Source organism: Cetorhinus maximus, chromosome 9 (genome assembly GCF_964194155.1).
Source record: "Cetorhinus maximus chromosome 9, sCetMax3.hap1.1, whole genome shotgun sequence".
Taxonomy (NCBI): Eukaryota; Metazoa; Chordata; class Chondrichthyes; order Lamniformes; family Cetorhinidae; genus Cetorhinus; species Cetorhinus maximus.
In genome coordinates this window covers 8,822,783-8,844,484 of record NC_135887.1, presented here as the reverse complement: position 1 = coordinate 8,844,484, position 21,702 = coordinate 8,822,783, and the positions used below count along the sequence as shown (strand labels likewise).

General features: G+C 40.7%; 1 protein-coding gene across 4 annotated transcripts in view; it reads right to left on the bottom strand.

The window, feature by feature from the left end:
• The window catches only part of git1 (G protein-coupled receptor kinase interacting ArfGAP 1), a 201,688-nt gene that overhangs the window by 19,386 nt on the left and 160,600 nt on the right, over positions 1 to 21,702 (bottom strand). For all 4 annotated transcript variants that reach the window (XM_078548010.1, XM_078548013.1, XM_078548012.1 and 1 more), the window contains exons 12-14: positions 7,564 to 7,675; positions 4,757 to 4,908; positions 312 to 464 (exon numbers count right to left, since the gene is read on the bottom strand). In XM_078548010.1, coding sequence (XP_078404136.1) covers positions 312 to 464; positions 4,757 to 4,908; positions 7,564 to 7,675 — 417 coding nt within the window. The remainder of the gene's footprint in view (positions 1 to 311; positions 465 to 4,756; positions 4,909 to 7,563; positions 7,676 to 21,702) is intronic.

Here is a 21,702-nt window from a genome sequence, read left to right as displayed (position 1 = left end):
AATTAGATGAAGATTTAGACAAAATATGAACTTATCAGTTCTCAGTGCAATACTGGCCATAGATTTGAATCTTCTGTTTTTATTTAGTTTTCCCTTTACCTTTATGTTTAATGGCACCACCCCAAAAACAATTGGCTCTTCAATATATCAAAAATTTAAAAACAAAAGTGCAGAATCAAACCCTTGGCACTTGGGAGTGTAAATTTAAAAAATACCAAATGTAAAAATATTTTTAATCTTCTGCAGAATTTACTCAAATAAAAGAAAACACTCAAGTTTAGCTACCAGAATCCTCATTTACATTCACTCACCTGCATTTGAAGTCTGCGCAGTTCCTCACTTAGATTGTTATTTACTTTCATTAGCTGCTGAACCTTGGCCTCAGAGGCAGCCAAAGCTTTTTTCACCTCCAAATACTCCTGCAGTGTTATGGGGCCATCTGATAAGTCGGATGAATCCATGCTCTTAACATAAAGAAAAAAATATATATTTTAAAAAACTGAACAGCCACAACACTCAGTAACTTAGGGCTTTTAACATGACTAAAACACGGCTGTAAAAGTAGTCAGGCCACTGCTGAAGCAGGCAATTATTCACAAGGGAAAGAAAAACTGCCATTTCAATTCACAACACTCTTTTCTAATTAGCCGCTTGTCCCCTCTTGTGCTGATCCCCTGCCTTTCTAAATCCTTTGCGTCCACCTCTTAATTCATGGAGATATTTTTACACATCCACATTATGGAGGCACCTCTCTATACTTGATCAGCCATAGAATAGTGCTTGCAACTCATTCTGTGGTACTGCTTTTTTGAGGTGGTGGGGGAGAGAGAAGAATCCAAGTCAGCTCCATGCTATGGGTGTCAATTCCTGATGCAACACTAACATCTTTTTATAATGGCAGATACGTGGTCCAGGTGTAATGGTATACAATCTAGATGTGGGTGGTGCCCACCATTTCCTCACATTTGAGTAGCCCAGCTGTAGAGGTAAAGGAGTAAATGGAGTGGAGGTTAGCAGGAATATTTTACACAGGAAATACAATAAAGATAGTCTCAATGAGCAAATGTCATTCAGTTGATATGATGTATGGTGATAGATTATTGAGCAGGTCTGTTCTTCGGTCTTATATTTATGACTTCATTTAGCTGCTAACTGCTGTGACAGTGTTAGTTTCCTAGTTAAGGTCCATCTTTCCTCAAAAAAAGCATATTTCAATAATTGCATCAGTGTAGAAGCAGTTGCTATTTCGAGTTTTTCAAAAATGTTCACAAAGGGTGATAGTCGCTACTTGTGAAGCTTAGAGCAGTAATCAGTTCCCCGTTATTTAAAAATATTTCCTCCAAATTTCCTCTTGCAGGGATTGCTGGAATCTTAGCGGATCAGGTCATACACTCAAGCTGAGAAGCAAAAGTTCAAACTTATAAAAGGTAAATTCCCATTGAAGATGGTAGTATCAAATCATGATCAAAGCAATTAGATCACAGATAACATCATGGAATCCATAATAAAACTTCTTTAAAACAAAACAAGGTTTTTGATACTGTTAAAGCTGATTTAAAAAAAGACAGCACTTGTCCATAATTACTGATTTTAGAAGAATTTTCACAACATGGCCAAATTATTTGAGATTAGCGGTCCCAAACCGTGGTACTTGCACCCCTGGGAGTATGAGACACATCCTGGTGGGGGGGGGGGGTTTACCCAGGAGAAGGTGTAATGGCACTGGATCCTATTCCATTTCCCCTTTGTTTGTGTTCTCTCCCATACATATCTCATAGCATGGGACTCTTCATTAAGGTGAAGCCTCTCATGATCTTGAGAGAGCTCGGAAGTCCTGAGATGTACCATAGACATGGGCAAGATTGCTGTGAAATCATGCCCTGGGGCTGCTTTTAGAAGTAACCCAGTCACAGTGGAAGTTTCCAAATGACTGCCTCATGTGGACCACATGTACAACTCTAGACACTGTCTGACAGCAGGCCCTGAGGGGGAGGGGAGGACTGGTGGTGCAGTTGATTGTTTGGGAGGGGGATAGGAGGATGGGGATAATTGGTGCTTATTGTGGGAGCTGAGGTTAGTTAATGCTTGTTGGAGGTGCTTCAAGGTTTTGCACCCATTTGCTCCAATTTACCAGTGTGTAGGTTGATTTTTCACCAATCACCGGAATGAAGTCAAAGTACTGTCAGCACCTTTGTTCCGAAAACTTTCAACTCAAACCATCACTTCTCACTACAGGCATCATGTGATTATGCTTGAATAAACAAGCTCATATGTCACAGTAATGGCAAGTAATACTATTAAGCCATTGTTGCGTATTATAATTTGTACATTTTGTACAATGCTTGAGCATTAAAGGGATTAAATTATTAAACCTGTGTGCTATCGGGGTACATGGGGAGCTGATAGTTCTGGAAGGGAGCACAAAATTTGACAACCACTATTCCAAAGTAATACAAGGAACATACAAAACAGCATAGTGTAATCATACTCATGATTGAAACAGAATTAGCTTCGAGTACATATTTAATACATTCCACACATTATAGCCTGTCATTTGAAAGCCTCCTCCTATATGCTCGTTATTGAACATGCACCAACATTATTAATGGAATGGCCAGGCGATATAACACAACAGAACTCTGTTTCTGGGAAATGGGCTAAATCAGCTCAAGCATTTGGGGCATGAGCTCTCTCTTTTCAGTGATTAAGAACACTAAGAATTTGGGGACAATCTCAATTCAGCTACAAGTGAACAAAAGCCTATAAAACATAAAAGTGATTTAAAATTTTCCATCAAATTTTCTTCAGATAGAATATTTAGAGGGGAGGTACAAATATGTGTTACAGCTAAAATGTAATGACAGCACCTAGGTATCCTGACAAGAGGCTTGAGAGGCAAATGCTATTTAGCACCTAGCAACTAGAATATGCAATGCACCAAAACAATTAAACGGAGCAAGTACAAAGCCCTTGCAACCATGCACAATAGAGGAGCAATGAAAGGCCATACTGTTTTGCATCAGTTTCTTAATCTCCAATTTAGACCTTGGCTGCACACCAGACTGCAAAAATGACACTTTAAAAAAAAGTGTGGTTGAGACCTAAACTACAGTCTTTTGTGCTGGCAAGCTCTATGGTATTTCCTGTCGTTTTGCAAGATTTTTGACTCTCAGCAGAAATATGTTGCTATATACATGCACTATTTATTCTGGGATCAATTTGAAAACTTGAAGTTTCCATCAACAGAAGATTTAAATTACTCTCTATTCTATGAGCACCATAGCACAATAGATCAATATTTTGATGAGGAAGGTAGGGTCAGTGGGCCTTAGTGTTCAAAATAAAAATGGGTAGAATAAGTGGTGCTGACTTATATATGTGCCATAATCCAGTTTAATTATTCCAAGTTTTTAACACAAAAATTAATTCAAAGTATTGGTTCATCTAGAAAAGTGACCCAATATGGAAACTTTCCACTTTGTTCAAGACTAGTCAACTGGAGACAAAATTATGCTACCAGTACTCAGATAGGCTATAACTTGCTTCCAACTGCAATACAAAGTGCAGTAATTCCACAGGGAAACCTGCCACTGCATCTCGGCAGCTGTTACAAAATTTAAAATAGAAAAGAATATTTGATGGAAAGCAAAATTTCTGAAGATTTGTAATAGATGTTCAGTGATAGAAGTGACATTCTTTACTGGGAATGAAGGAATTATTGCAGATTTCTTTAGATACTCAGGATCAGAAGGTTTGAGGCAATATGCAGTTGAAAGCAAGTTGGCATAAATCACCATACATGCCAAACTTGTTTTTTTTTATAAACTTAGTTCCAGCAGATCTGCTGATATATAACTCATCTAATTAATGCAAATTTAGAACATGCATCAACTAAATTTGAGGAAAAGTTGTCCTAGGTTCTGCAGCTTGAAAATTAAATTAATAAATTGTGCAAAGGTATGTACTAAATCTAACAGGCAATCTTTCAGCTCTTGCATCAAAATAATTTAACTGAGGTTTGAAAAGTAAGACATGCATGACCCAAACTTTACTTTAAATCTATATCAATATAAAATCAAAGTTGCATTAGTTTGCCAACATTTAGCTCCAACATAAACAGAATGAAGACTGTGCCAACACTTTTAGGTTGTACAGTATCAGAAACTAAACATTAAACCCAGCTATGTAACAAGGGGTATTTATTGAGACTGTATGAAGCTCCTTGCTCAAAAAAACAATAAAAATTCTTGACAAGAAAAAAAGGCTACAAAATTTGATTATGAATGAATCGATCACTGACTGACAAAACAGCCATATACATTTTACTATTCAGTCACCTCCCTTGGTTTTTCCCAACAATCCACTTGACGCACGTGTTACAAGATAGCATACTGAGGTAGAAAGTAGGAGTATCATGAGCTAAGTTTTAATGGGAGGGCATAGATTTGCACAGATTGTCCAAAATGTGATTTTATCTCAGTTATGCTAAGAAGGGTCAAGAGTACACACATTGAAAGGCCAGTCGCTGCAACAACAGCTGCAATAGCAAGGATATCCAAGCAGGCATCTAGTTCATCCTTCTGAAAAGTAATGAGCATGGAAAGGCATTGGGAATAGATGTGGCTAAAAATATATTGCTGCTGTTGTTCACAATCGAGAAACAAACTAAATGTACAAAACAAAATTTTAAAATTCAAGTCCCCCATTAACTTATCCAATTTAAAATCATGCAAGCTGCTAAGATCACACTTCTCACCTTTGCTCGGTTGTTTCTGGCTGACGATGCGTTTCGGTGCAACTCAGCGTCTGTGTCCTCATCAGAAGCTACACTATCGTAATCATGCTGATCATCACCAAAGTCACTGTCAGGACGATCATTTTGGTTCCGCAGAAGATAGTCAATATTTTCTGGATTAAAACAAGGGAGCTTAGGCTTGCATTTACAGCATTAATTATTTTGCTTGTGTTTAAATGGCTAAGTTAATAATCACACACAGATGCGTACAAGAAAAATTGGCATTGTACTACTGGAGGTGTTGAGTAGACATGTCCCACAGGCAGAATGGAAAAATCTGTCAGTCTATCCGCTCCAGTCAATGCTCCTCAAGCAACCCATTACACAGGTCCAGCAACACATTAGCAATTCACAAACCTGGGGAATGATTTGAGAGAATCTAAAATGTACACAGGATGCAAGGTAATGGTAGTTGTTAGTGGCCTTCTGAAAGAACGTAGGGGAGCAACAGAACAACAAAATACCCAAGTCTGGTGAGAAATTATGGTTGTTTTAAAACAAACATTAAGTTTTCTTCTAACAAATTGTACAAAAGTTAGAAAGAGGCTGTCAGAAAAGAAAGCAACACAAAAATCTCTTAATGTTTAAAAATATTAAATCTTGACAATCTTTGGTCAAAAGCAGCAGTGTGATTTATGATGACTGCATGCTCTTCAGTTTTTTGGAGTGGCTTGGGTAAGAACTACTTTCAATACAAAATATCTTCCCTCAGCACTTAAGACATCTTTAAAAGTGAATTTCTCCATTTTCTTTAAAATTTGCTCTCAGGATGTGGTTAAGGGCACATTTATTGCCTATTTGTAGTTGCCCTGAGATGGTAGTGGCTGCGTATCCTTCTTGAATCACTGCAGTCCTTGTGGCGATGGTGCTCCCACAATGCTGCTTAGTAGAGAATTAGATTTCCATGCAGGAACAATGATATTTGTCCAGATCAGAATGGTGTGCAACTTGCAGAGGAAAATACTCCCTGACCTTGTTGCTCTTGCTCTTCTCAGTGGCTAAGGCTTGTGGCTAGGAGACAAAATTATGAGGTGCTGCTAAAGTAAAATGGAGAGGTGCTGCAGTGGATCATTTGTTAGCACACGCTCAAGCTACAATGTAGTGGAGGGCTGAATATCAAGCCCAACGGCAGGGTGTCAATCAAGCATACTAGGCTGTATCCTGAATGGTGTTGACCTTTGAGTGTTATTGCTGCACGTATTTAGGCTAGCAGGGAGTATCCTGTCACAGTCTTAACTTGTGACCTGTGGAGAGTCTTTTGAGGATTCGGGGGTAAGCCGCTCAGAATGCCTAGCCTGTCTTGCCATGGTGCTGATATGCAGGTGTAGTAAAGTTTCTAGTTAATGGTGACGCTGAAGATGTTAGGTGACACAGCAGTGGTGGTGTCACTGAAGTGGTGGTGATGGCTGAGCTTTTCTTTTTGGGAAAGACACATTCTTTATGCATATTTTTGGCCAGAGTATTACAAGTGGCCTCAGTATTCCTGGTCTTTGCGAGTGGTCAGCAGGACAGGGAGGAAGGGAGATGTATGGCAGGGGTGGGGTGTGAAGAAGAACCTTGAAATAAGTTTTGCTCCTATTTTTGGCCATTATCTAGAGTGGCACTGCTGGATGAACATGCAAGGATATCTAAAAAGGCCAAGATCTAGCAACAGCTACGTATTTTATAAACAAAATACCACACAATGAATTTCTCAGATTACTGATGTATGATCCCGTGGAATAAAAATTGCTCATGTAGCATTTCCAACTTTTCAAATTGCAGCTTTTTGTTTGCATGGAAATACGGTGATTGACTTCATGAACAGCTGCCTCCGATTATAAACTTTTGGCCTCATATGCAAAGGTTCTCATATTTGCAATTCACTGTATACCACTGTGTTCCAAACATCAGATGAATCAGTGTGGAAAGGTACTGTGTGGAGAAGGCAGGGAACAGAGTGATCTTCAGGGTATTTATACATGACTACAGGCATCTTGTTTAAAGAAGGATTTTCAGTGCTGCAGAACATGATTTGTCCACTGGATCTGCCTTTTGTGAGTCAGAGACCAAAAACGAGAGAGGTGAGGGAATTAAGTACCCTTAAAATAGTGTCTTAGCTTAACATTAATATACAAAATCAATGCCATTTAGGCTCCTTTGTGTCCAATATGCCTAAATATTTATGAACTGTGTCATACTTATATTTAAAGCTTACATTAATTCTCTTGGACTAGGGGCGTGAGGAGAAGGTCACTATGTGGCCACTAGGGGGCTCAAAGGCTGTCATCTAACTTGGCAACGCTTCCCCCCCACAGCACCCCACAAAGATATTCTGAAGATTGGAAATGTGCTACATAAAAGCGTAGTGAATAAGTGTCTCACCGCGCTACAATCTATTACAGCATCTGAAATGATTTTAAACTGAATAGGCTGTAAAAACAAATAACTTGAATAAACCTTTCAAGATACCGGAATAGCAGCAGAAATACCAAACAAATTACATCATTATTCCCTCACTCCTCACTAAATATACTGGGTCAAAGAAAATATCCTAGGCTGGTTAATACTAGCATCTTCACAAAACTTTTCTATTTTGTCCTATCCAGTTAAGTGCCACCATTAACAAGCTTTAAACATACCTATTTTTGTGTTACATTATGTAATTATTGACAGCATGAAATCTAAGCTAATTAGTGATCAAGTCATTATATAGATATATAAACTTTAACAGTTTAAAAAATTAACTTATATTACTTTGAAAGTTTTTTTTTTAAAAATTCACTTACCAATTGGACTACCTAGTGTCTTTCCATGCTGCCTTCTCTTTGCATCACTAAGAATGTCAATAATCAGGGTTGCAAACTCCCGGGCATTAAACCTGGCAAGTTTTTGTCGTCCCTGAAAATAATAATAACGAAGATTATGAATTTATCAATGGTCAATTGTGAGATTTTGCAAGGCTATTGACAAGAGGTCTTCTTTGTTACAAGTCCTTCGGCTCGAATTGAAGACAGAGGCTTTCTTCTCTGCTAATGTTTTTCTCTTGCCCCTTGTCTGGCCACAGTCTGCTGACCCACTTTCAAATAGTTTTTAAACCACACAGCCAAAGTAACCAATGATCACTGGGATCACTTGAACCCAGCTGGGGAAATATGCAAGGCGTGCCAGCAACTAAGCCAATCAAAAGACACTGAAAAGATTTCAAAGCAGGGAAAAAAAAATACCAAAAATTCGACAGAGACCACAGGGCCAGAACACGCCAAGGAATAAACTGTTCATTGTTAAAAATAGATCAGATTTTTCCTCATTTACAGCATACAGGCATAGAGAGGAATGTGGACAGAAAACGGAACGCACAGTCACTGTAATCTTCCACAGGTTTTGCTGACCTGCTGCTATTCATTATGTCAATACAATTCCAATCAGAACAGTAACAGGACCATTTCTCCTTGTATCAAAATCTTTAAAAAAAAATATGACCTCAGTTTTAAAACATCCTTGCAGACACTGGATAAAAACCATTCTCCATATTCTACTGCAGCAGCACTTAATTTGCACAGATGAGCTGCCTAGAAGCATTCAAAAAGTAATATACGGCATCTGGTACGAACAAAGCTTTTAAACACAAAAAAATGACACATCAAAATGCAAGTGGAAGAATATTGTTACCTTAAGCAATTTACACTGACAGCTGCCTGTGATGTGGATTTAGGCAAGGCTGTCATGGAAGTGCAGGACCCGGAGAAACGCAAACCAACTTCAACCTGGTACATCCAAAATGTGCATAAATAAATATAATATCCGGAGTTAACTGACAGGACAGGGATAATACTCTAGTGTTGCAGTTTTAGTGCAGCCACCAGATTCAGACACATATGCAAAGTACAATCTTCAGCTGACAGATCCAGGTTCTACACATATGCAAAGTACAATCTTCAGCTGACAGATCCAGGTTCTACACATATGCAAAGTACAATCTTCAGCTGACAGATCCAGGTTCTACACATATGTGAAGTACAATCTTCAGCTGACAGATCCAGGTTCTACTGTCAGTTCATCTTACATTCATTTCAACAATGAGCAGCTCTATGCTTGTGCTTGAACATGTGCCGAGCTCTGCACTCTAGCCAGCTAATGTTTACTGTTGAGAGTTTGGGCAGGAGTATCCACTGTCTCCCATTATTAAAGTAATGAAAAATAAGTGTATGAAGTGCCCAGGACCATCAGGAAATTTCTGAAATGTAGCTTTGAGTAATACTTCTTAAGTATAAAATCAAAATGGCAACCATCTTTTCACTGTCAGATATCAATTGTCATTCTTGCACATACAATCAGTGGCCACCTGAATTCCAAGCTACACAATTGTTTTCAGATGATAGGAACCTAGAATCACTCTACTTCAAAACAACAAATTGCATTTATATGGTATTTTTGATAGAGGTCCTCATGGTAGTTAGAAAAGAATGGACACCGAGCCTGGTTGGAGATAGAGGAGGGGTAAACAAATGGCTGATCAAGAAAGTGAGTTCTAAGGAGGGTGTTAAATTAGAGGGAGGTAGAAAGGCAGAGGTGTTTAACAGAGGAAATTTAAGAGTGTGGGGCCTAACAACTTTGTTGGCACAACTATCCAATGGTGGAATTTACACAGATGGTTGGGAAGGGTGCAGGTGGCAGTGATGGTGAGCTCATGAAGGCATTTAAACCTGAGGATGTGTGTTTATATGCTGGTGCTGGGGACGAGGAGCCAAAGTCAGTCAATGAGGCCAGGAATGGATGGTGAGAGAGTGGCATTTGGTGCGGGATACAATACAGGCAACAGAGTTGAGGATGATTGAAGTTTACAGTGTGTGGAGGGATTGGAGGCAGCCAGGGGACAACTGGTATTGTCACAACTGGAGGTGACAAAAGCATGGCTGATGGTTGCAGCAGCAGATAAGTTGCGATAGAGGCACCAAGTTATGACCTTACAGAGGTAGAAGTAGGCAGTCTTTAACGTGGATAGGATGCAATACAGGTTCAAATAAAATGGCAAGACTGCAAGCCGTCTGGGTCAACCCGAGGCAATGGCTGGGAACGAGGTTGGAATTAGTGGCAAAGGTACAAAATTTGCAGCAGGAGGCTAAAGATGCTGGCTTCAGACTTCTCAGTATTTAAACAGAGGAAATTGTGGATCATCTATGACTAGACTCCTGATGAGCAGTCTGACAAAACAGAGGCAGTGGAGTCACGTAATGGAGAAGTAAAGTTGGGTTCCACCAGCGTATATGGATAATGGCAAGGGGATGGAAGAGCAGCCATTGCTGGACATGCTTGGCTATGAACCAAATGAGGACAGTGGTCCTGAGACATAGACATTGCAGGAGGAGGATGGTGTGATTGACCTCAAAAGCTGCCTAGTAGTTGTGGAGGACGAAGGAAGAAAATGCATCATGGAGAATATAATTTGTGAAACAAAAACAAAAATACCTGGAAAAACTCAGCAGGTCTGGCAGCATCTGCGGAGAGGAACACAGTTAACGTTTCGAGTCCGAATGACCCTTCAACAGAACTAAGTAAAAATAGGTGAAATATAAGCTGGTTTAATGGGGGGTGGGACAAGTAGAGCTGGATAGAGGGCCAGTGATAGGTGGAGATAACCAAAAGATGTCATAGACAAAAGGACAAAGAGGTGTTGAAGGTGGTGATATTATCTGAGGAATGTGCTAACTAAGGGTGGAAAGCAGGACAAGCCAGGTACAGATAGCCCTAGTTGGGGTGGGGTGGGGTGAAGGAATCAAAAAAGGCTAAAAGGTAAAGATAAAACAATGGATGGAAATACATTTAAAAATAATGGAAGTAGGTGGGAAAAGAAAAATCTATATAAATTATTGGAAAAAAAGGGGAGGGAAAATCAGAAAGGGAGTGGGGATGGAGGAGAGAGTTCATGATCTAAAATTGTTGAACTCAATATTCAGTCCGGAAGGCTGTAAAGTACCTAGTCGGAAGATGAGGTGCTGTTCCTCCAGTTTGCGTTGAGCTTCACTGGAACAATGCAGCAAGCCAAGGACGGACATGTGGGCATGAGAGCAGGGTGGAGTGTTGAAATGGCAAGCGACAGGGAGGTCTGGGTAATGCTTGCGGACAGACCGAAGGTGTTCTGCAAAGCAGTCACCCAGTCTGCGTTTGGTCTCTCCAATGTAGAGGAAACGCATTGGGAGCAACGAATGCAGTAGACTAAATTGAGGGAAGTGCAAGTGAAATGCTGCTTCACTTGAAAGGAGTGTTTGGGCCCTTGGACGGTGAGGAGAGGGGAAGTAAGGGGGCAGGTGTTGCACCTTCTGCGGTTACATGGGAAGGTGCCGTGGGAGGGGGTTGAGGTGTAGGGGGTGATGGAGGAGTGGACCAGGGTGTCCCGGAGGGGCCTGGGGAAGGGAAGTTGCAGGTCAGCTGTCTTGATGGAATGCGTTCAGAGACGACAGAGTGAGCCTCAGGCACAAAACAAGCTCAGAAAAAAAATTCAGGTTCAGGGCAAAAGCTTTGATCTGATTCGGACTTGAAACGTTAACTGTGCTCCTCTCCGCAGATGCTGCCAGACCTGCTGAGTTTTTCCAGGTATTTTTGTTTTTGTTTTGGATTTCCAGCATCTGCAGTTTTTTGCTTTAATACAATTTGTGACTTTGGCTTGTATTAATTTGGTGCTGCAACAGGGTGGGAAACTGATCAGAGAGATTCAAACATGGATGCAGATTTGGGAGTTGGCAACACTTGAGGAGAAAGGGTAATGTGCAAAGACATAGATTGAAGTCAAGTTTTTTTTGAGGAGGGTATGACGACAGCAGTTTTGAAAGTGAGGGTGTGGAAAATAGCACTTGGGGAGAGGGAGCCATTTACAATATCTGTTAGCATGGGGCCTGGGGAAGGGAAGTTGGTCAGCTGTCTTGATGGAATGCGCTCAGAGACGACAGAGTGAGCCTCAGGCACAAAACAAGCTCAGAGGAAAAAAATTCAGGTTCAGGGCAAAAGCTTTGATCTGATTCACTGGTTGTGGGATCGCTTAGCTCTGTCCACCACATGCTTTCACTTTTTAGCATGCATTTAGTCCTGTGTTGCAGTTTCACAAGGATGGGACCTCATTTTTTTAGATATGCCTAGTGCTGGTCCTGGCTTCTTTCCTACACTCCTCATTGAACCATGATTGGTCCCCTGGTTTGATGATAATGGCAGAGTAAGTGATATGCCGGGCCCTAAAGTTACAGATTATGCTCAAGTAAGTGAAACCCCAAGTGGACAATAATTTGCATTTATACACTGCCCTTAATGTAGAGATATGCCCCAAGGCATTTCAAAATTGTAATCTTAGAAAGACAAAGGAAAACTAGATAGTTCATATCTTCAGGAAGTTTTCAATACGGTTCCTCATAAGAGACTGCCATAGAAACAGCAGTAGGAATTCAAGGTAAGACACGAATCAGCAATTGGCTGAGGGGAGAACTGATGGGAATGTGCATATCGAGTGGTGTGTGTCAGGGTTTGGTCCTGGAGCTCGTACTGTACTTGAACAACATTAAATAACTTGGATTCAGAAATCCAATGCAAAATGATTACATCAACAGAAGGTACTAAATGGAGGTGGAATGGGTGGGGCAGGGTGGGGTGGGGAAGAGTAGTGAAGGAAAGAAAGGCTATTAAGTCACAGCTGCCATAAGGAGTTAGAATCCGCATATGAGTAAATGCCCAGGGAATTAAACAGAAAAGTGAGAGGTACCATACAGTAGAGCAAAAAATGCTGTCAGAAGTACACTCCGAATAATGCAAGGCTAGCTAAAGATATAGAAGGGAAATTGAAGGTGGTGATAGATTCAAGTCTTGATAACATCAAATTGCTGCAGAGCAACAGTGGATGAACAGAATACTGAAAAATATTACTAGATCAGAACAGTACAAGTCAGGAATTGCATGCCGTTTTGGTCAGACTGCACTTTGCAAACACTTAGTTTAGTTTTAATCACATCAAAGCCATGGCGCGATGAGTTAATCGCTTGGTGCAAAGGACTCAGTTAAGAGGAAAGATGAGAAAAGTCAGACACTGTTTGAAAGAAGACATTGATGATCTTATAGAAAAATGCAAAATATTACCTTATATTCAGCAAATCTAGAACATTACAAGAAGCTGGGATAGGACATAAAAAAGGACACCCTAAATGTGGTGAAAAGTCAAGTTAAGACAAATCTTAGCAAGAACTTCAAGCACAGAGCAATCAACATTGCAGCAGTCATTTGGATTGTGTCGAGGAGACAAAACCCTAGATTCATTCAAGATATGGTTAGAGGATGTGATGAGGAAAGGCCAAGTTTGAAAAAATTTTGGATAGATGAGCTGAATGGTCTCCCTCAACTGTTTTTATCTTGCAATCTCGCATAGCTGGACACTAATAAACTGCATTCTTTCTGTGAAATAACAAATTACCCAGTTAGCTTACACCATGAAGTTGTATAACATCTGTGTCAGACATTCACCACACTGCAATGCAGAACGTTCTGAAACTACGAGTAAGTGAACAGATGGACATGGAAAGAACTCAAGATGCTTGTTTTTCTCTCCAACTGATCCCACCTAATTAAAGTAGATGGGCTGAGGACATTAATGAAGAAGTAGAAAAGCAAGAGGCAAAAGGGTGGGAGGAATTTAAAATAATCACATCACTAGAGGAAAAGTATTAGGAAAACCAGTGGGACAAAGGCTGTAGGCTGATGGCCTGCATCCTCAGACCTTAAAAAAAAAGTGGCTGAAGAGATAGTGGATGCACTGGTTGTAATCTTCCAAAATTCCCTAGATTCTGGAAAGTTCCCAACGAATTGGAAAACTGCAAATGTAATGCTTCTATTCAAGTAAGGCAGGAGACCGAAAGCAGGCTACAGACCAGTTAACCTAACATCTGCCATTAGGAAAATGCTAGAATCCATTATTAAGGAGGAAGCAGCAGGGCATTAATAAAAAAATCATAATACAATGAGGCAGAGTCAACATGGTTCTGTGAAAGGGGAATTGTGTTTGACAAATTTATTAGAGTTCTTTGAGGATGTAACAAGCAGTGTGGATAAAAGGAGAACCAGTAGATGTAGTGTATTTGGATTTGCCACATAGAAGATTGCTACACAAGATAACAGCTCATGGTGTTGGGGATGATAGATGTGGGCAAAGATTTGGTAAATGGAGTACAATGTGGGAAAATGTCAGGTGGTACACTTTGGCATGAAGAATAGAAAAAGCAGAATATTATTTAAATAGGGAGAGACTGCAGAACAAAAACAGAATTACCTGGAAAAACTCAGCAGGTCTGGCAGCAGTAGTTTTTGTTTTTATCTTAGAGACTGCAGAATGCTATAGTACAATGGGATCTGGCTGCCCTTGTACATGAAATCACAAAAAGGTAGCACGCAGTTACAGCAAGCAATTAGGAAGGCAAATGGAATGTTGGTCTTTATTGCAAGGGGGTTGGAGCATAAAACTAGGGAAGTCTTGCTAAAACTGGTCATTGGTGTGACTACATCTGAAGTGCTGTGCATAGTTTTGGACTCTTTACAAAGGGGGATACACTTTCATTTAGAAGCAGATCAGAGAAGCTTAATTAAGCTGATTCCTGGAATGAAGGGGTAGTATTGTGAGGGAAGGTTGAGCAGGTGGGCCGAGAAGAGTGAGAGGCGATCTTATTGAAACATGTAAAATTCTGAGCGGGCTTGACAGGGTAGATGCTGAGATGATGTTTCCCCTCATGGGGGAAATCTAGAACTAGCACACAGTTTAAAAATAAGGGGCCTCCCATTCAAGATGGAAACGAGGAGGAGTTTCTTCTCTGAGGATTGTTAGCCTTTGAAATTCTCTTCCAGAAAGCAGTGGAGGCTGGGTCATTGAGTATATTCAAGGCAAAGTGAGACACATTTTTCAAAATGTACATATTTTTGACGAGAGTTAAAAGGATTATGGGGGACAGGCAGAAAGTGGAATTAAGGCACAATCCGATCAGCTATGATGCTATGAACCGCAAAGCTGGCTTAATGGGCTGAATGGCCTACTCCTGCACATATTTCTTGTGGTCTTATGAAAGATGAACGCTCAATATTTCTATCTATCTTCAACAATATTTGTATCTCTGCTAATTAAAAGCAATCAGCAATAATGTTATAAAACCAAATCAACCAAATCAGCTGATTTCTATTAAAAATAGAAAATCCTCACTTGCAGCTGGTTTTACTTTCAGAGGAGCTCCTTTATTATTAGTTTTAGACCAGCATTTCATTATTAAAATTTACTACTTTGGGTAAAATCATTTTTGTAGTCTTAGGGTTCTAAAATACATGTACATTTTGAAAGCTGTAAAGGTCATGGAATACTCCATGACTGAGGAAAAAATTAAATATCAAATCTAAATATATTGAAAGCAGAAACCATGAAGCTTAAAGAATATTAAAGTTTCATGAAAGGAACTTGTTTTTCTAAAGCACAGTGAGTTACGACTTTCATTTTGAAGAGAGTTATAAACAGGATATATAAACGCTGTAGCGTTTGTTGCATGTCACTTCACTGTTTATTCCTACACCACATTGTGCGTTCAAATGTTTTAGAAATCATTTACTGGGAGTCATTCACAAATGTTTTCCCCTTCACTGTAACATATTACTTAGAAACGGAAATTTTGGAAGCAACATCAACGACCACCAAAATGATGAACAGAATAAATGATATAGTGTGCTGTCAGTAACAATATACTAAGGTACAGCTACAGCATATCCCCCTCATGCCACTTATACACCAATGCCTCACTCCAATAGTTAGCTATTATAACCGTGCTTCCTTCCTCCATCCAGTTGGTTATTTGTACTCCCTCCGGGTTGGTTATTTATCTCATCAATGTCATTGATATTCCCAGGGCCACTACTATCTTGCTCACCACCAATAACTGTTGTGAAGTTATTTGCTACCAACACAGTATACTCCCAACAGCTGGATGAGATAGTGGTTTGGTTTGGAAAACAAAAAATCTTCCCTAACTTTCTACCTGCACTCTCGTCTCCTCATGCTGGTGTATTGTTCAATAGGTAGCAGAGGACCTTCCAGTAACCATTTACCCTTCATAAGTGAGTATTGGCAGGCCACTTGAAAAGGAAGCTATGTGCTGCACTGGATTGTGGCGTAAGCACGCTCCGAAAAGAGGGGAAACACTAACTTTCACCCCAGCCTTCATCCTCTCTGACTTTGCTTTGTTGAGGCCAGTTGCAGCCCCTCAGCATCATCAGCTGAGATCATAAAAAACATAAGAAACAGGATAAGGGCATAAGAAATGGGAAAAGTAAGCTACAGGGAAAACACATGAATCACCAAGCATGTGGGCAGCCATCAAGCTGGGGATGTGGGGGAGGCTACAAAGGATTCTAACGAGGTCCTGAGCGGGATGGCATTCAGGAGAATGTGGACGACTATGCACACTGAAATATTTAGTGCAATGGCAAACTTCAGACAGTCATTGTCAAGGAGCATGGAGGAGTCCAGCTCCCATCACTGTCATTCAGCCAGTGCCCTTGCTGTTGCCTCTTAGCCAGTAAGCCCAGACTTATGCTGTCTATGTTGAGGTGGTGCAGTCTGAAGCCAGGCACTCAAGGCCCAGAGCTGCTCAAAGGCATCCTGAAAGGCCATGTGGAGTCTCATGTGGCAGAGTGCATCACACAGAGCTTGAAGCCTATCTTTTCCATTGTAGAAATTCCATGACCACACTAGTGGATTCAGCCATGATATAGTGTCTGGTGGCCGCTGTCTCAGTTTCCACTGCAGCACAGGTGAAAGTCACCCAGTGAGTGCTGTAATGGAAGTACAGGTGGAGGTCATGAGATCCATGCTTGCTGCCATGCAGGTTCAGACTTCCGCCATCACGGCTGTGAATCTGTGCTCAAAAGGGATTTGCAGGCTTTCACAGCAGTCCAGCAACCTGTCCTCCAACAGATTAGTAGGATTGCCGAGATGCCTCCCCATGGGAATGGCAGTGAGCCTGAGCCTGCTGTCCTCTCTCAGGATGACAGTATTCATGCTCCCTTTACTACCATTCCACCAGTGCCCTTGCCGTTGCCTCTCAACCGCCAAGCCCAGCTTCTGTGATCTACACTGAGGTGCTGCAGTCTGAAGCCAGGCACTCAAGGTCCAGGGCTGCTCAAAGGTATCCCACAAGGCCATGTGCAGTGTAAGTCAACAACCTTCCACCAGTAATGCTGCAGCCACTGGGGAGCACTGTGTACAAGCAGGGGAAAGGCATAGGCTCACCCAAGATGGGCACTAAGGGAATGTAAAAGGGTGGACAGTTAATTTCTGTTTGTATCATTGGATATGCTGTTGCATAAAGATGTTAATGACAAGATTTTCACAGTTTATATTCTTGGATAATGGCTAAGGGGGACATTATGATGGGATGTAATGGTGGATCGATAGTGGTCAAAGGAGCTAAATTTATTGAAAGCAGAGTCTGGGCACTCTTTGACAGCCCATTCAGAGCGAAGGGAGTCAGGGTGCATCCCCTTTGCCGCCTCCTCCTCCGCTTTCAGGTTCCTGGAGGCAATGGCTGTTCCTCAATGTCAATGTTACGGAGAATTTATGTTATGGCTCTATTACGACCGGGATGGGAGAAGTACGCGAATTATCAAGGCCCACTACTCCACAGGCCATACCATTAATTTGTTTAATTTTCTCAACAAAATAGCCAATTGTGTACCTATACCTCTAGTGCCCAGAGGAAGAGAGACTCTGACCAGGCTTCTTTCAAAAACTCAGAACGATTAATTTATTTTAAAAGAAAACTTCTTTGAACAAGTTGCAAGTACTGGTTAACGCACAATTGTAATCGGGAAGTATAACTATCTATCGCTTCCTAAAGAATTCCCCCAGCACACACAGACAAACAAAGAGAGTTTCTCTGCAGAGATGGGCTTTGGAGGATGGGCGTTATAAAATCAAGGATAAAGTCCGCAGGGTCTTAACGCTGTCGACCTGGAGTTCTCTCGTGTGAAGACAGGCCGTTGGTCCCGGTGGATGCCTGGATGTTCTCAGCACAGGTCCAAATGCAGACTGGTTACACTCAGATGAGGATTGTCAGGCTAAAGGTTGATAGCCACACAATTTTAGGCAAGGTTGAGAGAGAGGGAGCCTGTCAAGATAGCCTTCTTTGCTCAGCATATTCTCCAACAAGACTGCCTTCCAAGCAAGCAGGTTCACAACTTAAGTTTTTTCCCCTCTCTCCCATGTGACTGCTTTTTATGTCTCCCAGCTTTTCACTAAGTAAAGTGCTATGCAGCTCAACACAAACAAAATTCCTTCTCAAGTACCATATAGGTCAAGTGATTTCTTGGAAGAGGCCTACTTGTTTACAATTCCAAGGCGAACTTGACCTTTTCAAAAAAAAATCCCAGATTAGCATCCACAGGTCCAGATCATGCCAAATCCTTCCAAAAGAAAACTTTAGTCTTGATTCTAACAGTTCAGAAATCCTCATGCAATAAAGGGTGGTCAAGGCAGTGGAACCATTGTTTGAGCAGGTTGAATGTCTGCTTCACAATGTTTCTTGTGGCTATTATAGGGCCCCTGCCCTCACGTAGTCAAATTGTGTCAATCTGAGGCACTTCCCCCCCACTCTGTGGCAGGTTTCAGGACACATTTGTCAAAATATAGCCTGACCAGTCCGCTCCCTATGAGGCATGGCAGATCAAAGTTAACTATTTCATTATTATGATCATTGAATTGATCACAGTGGCACGGGGTGGGGGGGGAAGGGATCATTAGCCATGTGCACGGGGGCAGCCTTTGTCCCCAAGGTGCAACTTTAGGTTCTCCGCTCTTACACGGCCACCCCTGATACAGCCTTCTATCCTTCTTTAAATATATTCCTTCCCCTTTAACCTGTAAATCCCATTGTGTCCATATGTCTTTGGAATTTACTTTTCTCATGCTATAAAAATCATTCATGTTGTCAATATGGCTTTTCCCTTTTGGGAAAAATAAACGTAATAACCTTACCCTATTTATCCTGTCAGCTGTAAAACTTTATTATGTTTCTTTGAAAACCAAACACTTCTCCACTTATCTAAAAATGCAAATTTAATTCACACCCTACCTACTGACTTTACCCTAGCTCACTCATGAGCATTTTAAATATTTTTACACCTAACTCTTGATAATTTCAATTTGGCAGTCTATCCAACTATAATTCAAATAAATCAGCCAGACTAGAAAGAACCATCCACACACAAACATAAGCCTACTTTACAATAACCCCCAATAATATTATGAAAAATATGGTAGTTTTGTGACAGTAGTTTACTCTCACTATATTTTCTCCTTCCACTCGTCAGTTATCCTCAGATGGTTTTTAAAACTACCCCAATCCTAAAGCTAATATTCTTTTCGGCAACATTGTAAGCCTTTTTTCATCTAATATTATCCCTATTTTCCATAGTCAGCCAAAGTCATGTCAGTTTTTCTATGGCGTTTCATTCAAGGGGATGTATATTTATTATTTGATTTTTTGCCATAGCTTATCCAGCACCATATTTTTAATCTAATCTCCCACTCTACCTCAGTCAACTTGCCTGTCATACCTCCACAATTGACCCTGTTCAAATTTAAGAACCAGGTTCCAGACTTAAATCACATCACTCTGAAACTTATGAATTTCCATATAATGATCACTTTTCCCCAAGGGATTGTGACAACTTTTGACCTAGAAGCTGTATAGTAAGGAAACTTTGTAATTTCTTTAAAATGTCTGTGGAATCTGCAAATGTTTTTAAGAATATTTGAAAAGGGCTTTTGCATCAATTATAAATGGATCAATTACAATTTTATTACCCAAGAAGGAACACTGGTCCATGTTATCTGGCAACTTTTGACCTGGACTTCTAACAGAAAGGAAGTTAGGATAGAAAAAGAAACAGTGTGGCCAGACACAGAGAAGACAAAGAACCTACTGCTGTAAAGAACAAAGGAGGTCCAGCAAAGGAGAGCATAGAGAAGGCACATCTACAAAGAGCTGTGTGAGATATAGTTAAACAAGGCAGAAAGCTGAAGACAGGATTACAGCAGGGATTGTGAATTGGGCAATTTTACTGCTGCTGCTTCAGTTTTGCCAGAGCCAACTAAACCATTTAACGGGGTTTATTAAAGGATAATGGTAAAAGCAGCCCTTGGCGAATCTCTGCCATCAAGACTGTTGTGAACCTAACCAAAGAGATTCTGCAGGAGTGCGCCGTTTGGGTGGCAACTGTATCTAGAAACCTCAGGTGGAATATGCCTGCCAGTGAATGCAACTCACGGGCCGAATTGATTCAGTTGTAAGGACTGAGATTACACGTAGTGTCACATTTGTGCAGAGAGTGATGTTTGCGCTTGTGGAAGGTGTATCTTTGTTGTGTTGACTATTTAAAGTGAAATTTATCCTTTTATTTGAAGTATTGTTTACCTGTTAATTCATGTTTAATTTGTGTTGGTTCCAATTCATGTTAAACTAAAAGCTACAAAAAGTGGAATCTTACCAATAATTTCTTCATTTGGGGGTCATTCAGTGAATTTATTTGTTTTGATTTACAGTTTCCCCACGGAGATCATAACAGGGTCCTTTACTACAAGATTACTGATTCACCCTGTCTATCACAGCACTAGATAGAAGATAGTCCATTCCTTATTTGGCTCCTCAATGTATTGTTCTCAAAAACTGTTTTGAATGTATTCCACAACCTCATCCCTCAAGCTACTTTTGCCAATTTTATATGAAAATTAAAGTTGCTCAGAATTACAGCATTACTCTTGTTTTACGGTCCTCGAATTTGATTTATACTCTTATCTGATTGTTAGGGGATCTATAAAACTACCCCCACCAGTGTTCTCTGATCTTATGTAACTTAGTAAAGACTAGACATCAAACCTGAACATCAAACTCACTCAGTATCAATGTGTATTTACCCATGAAGTGATCTTAAATTCCACAGATAAATAGGTCTGTTGATATGCTGCTCTGTGTGGATTCTTGCTGTAATAAAAGTGGCCGTTGTGTTTGCTTACCTAAGTGGCTGAAATTCATAAGTAATCAATCATGCATGAATGCTTTGAGATACTTCAAGAGATGACATAAGAACATACAAAATAGGAGCAGAAATAGGCCATTCGGCCCCTCAAGCCTGCTCCGTCATTCAGTAAGATCAGGGCTGATCGGTTTATGTTTCGAGTTCCGCGTTCCCATCGACCCCCAATAACCTTTGATTCCCTTGCCTTACAAGAATCTATCTACCTCTGCCTTAAAAATATTCAGCGACCCTGCTTCCACTGCCTTCTGAGGCAGAGTGTTCCAAAGTTGCACAACCTTTAAAGAAATTTCTCTTCATCTCTGTCCTATAAGGGCGACCCCTAATTTTAAAACAGTGCTCCCTACTTCTGGACTCACCCACAAGAGGAAACATCCTTTCCACTCCCACCATATAAAGGCCATTCAGGATCTTATACATTTCAATCAAGTCACCCCTCACTCTTCTAAACGCCAGCAGCAACAAGCCCAGTCTGTCCAACCTATCCTCATAAGACAACCCGCTCATTCCAGGTATCAATCTAGTAAACCTCCTCTGAACTGCCTCCAACGCATTTACATCCCGCCTTAAAAAAGGAGACCAAAACTACACAGAGTATTCGAGATGGGGTCTCACCAATGCTCTGTATAACTGAAGCATAACATCCTTACTTTTATGTTCAATTCCTCTCACAATAAAGGACAGCATTTCATTAGCCTTCTTGATTACATGCTGTACTTGCATACTAACTTTTTGTGGCTCATGCACGAGAACATCTAGATCCCTCTGCACCTCGGAATTCTGCAGTCGTTCTCTGTTTAAGTAACACTCTGCTTTTTTATTCTTCCTGCCAA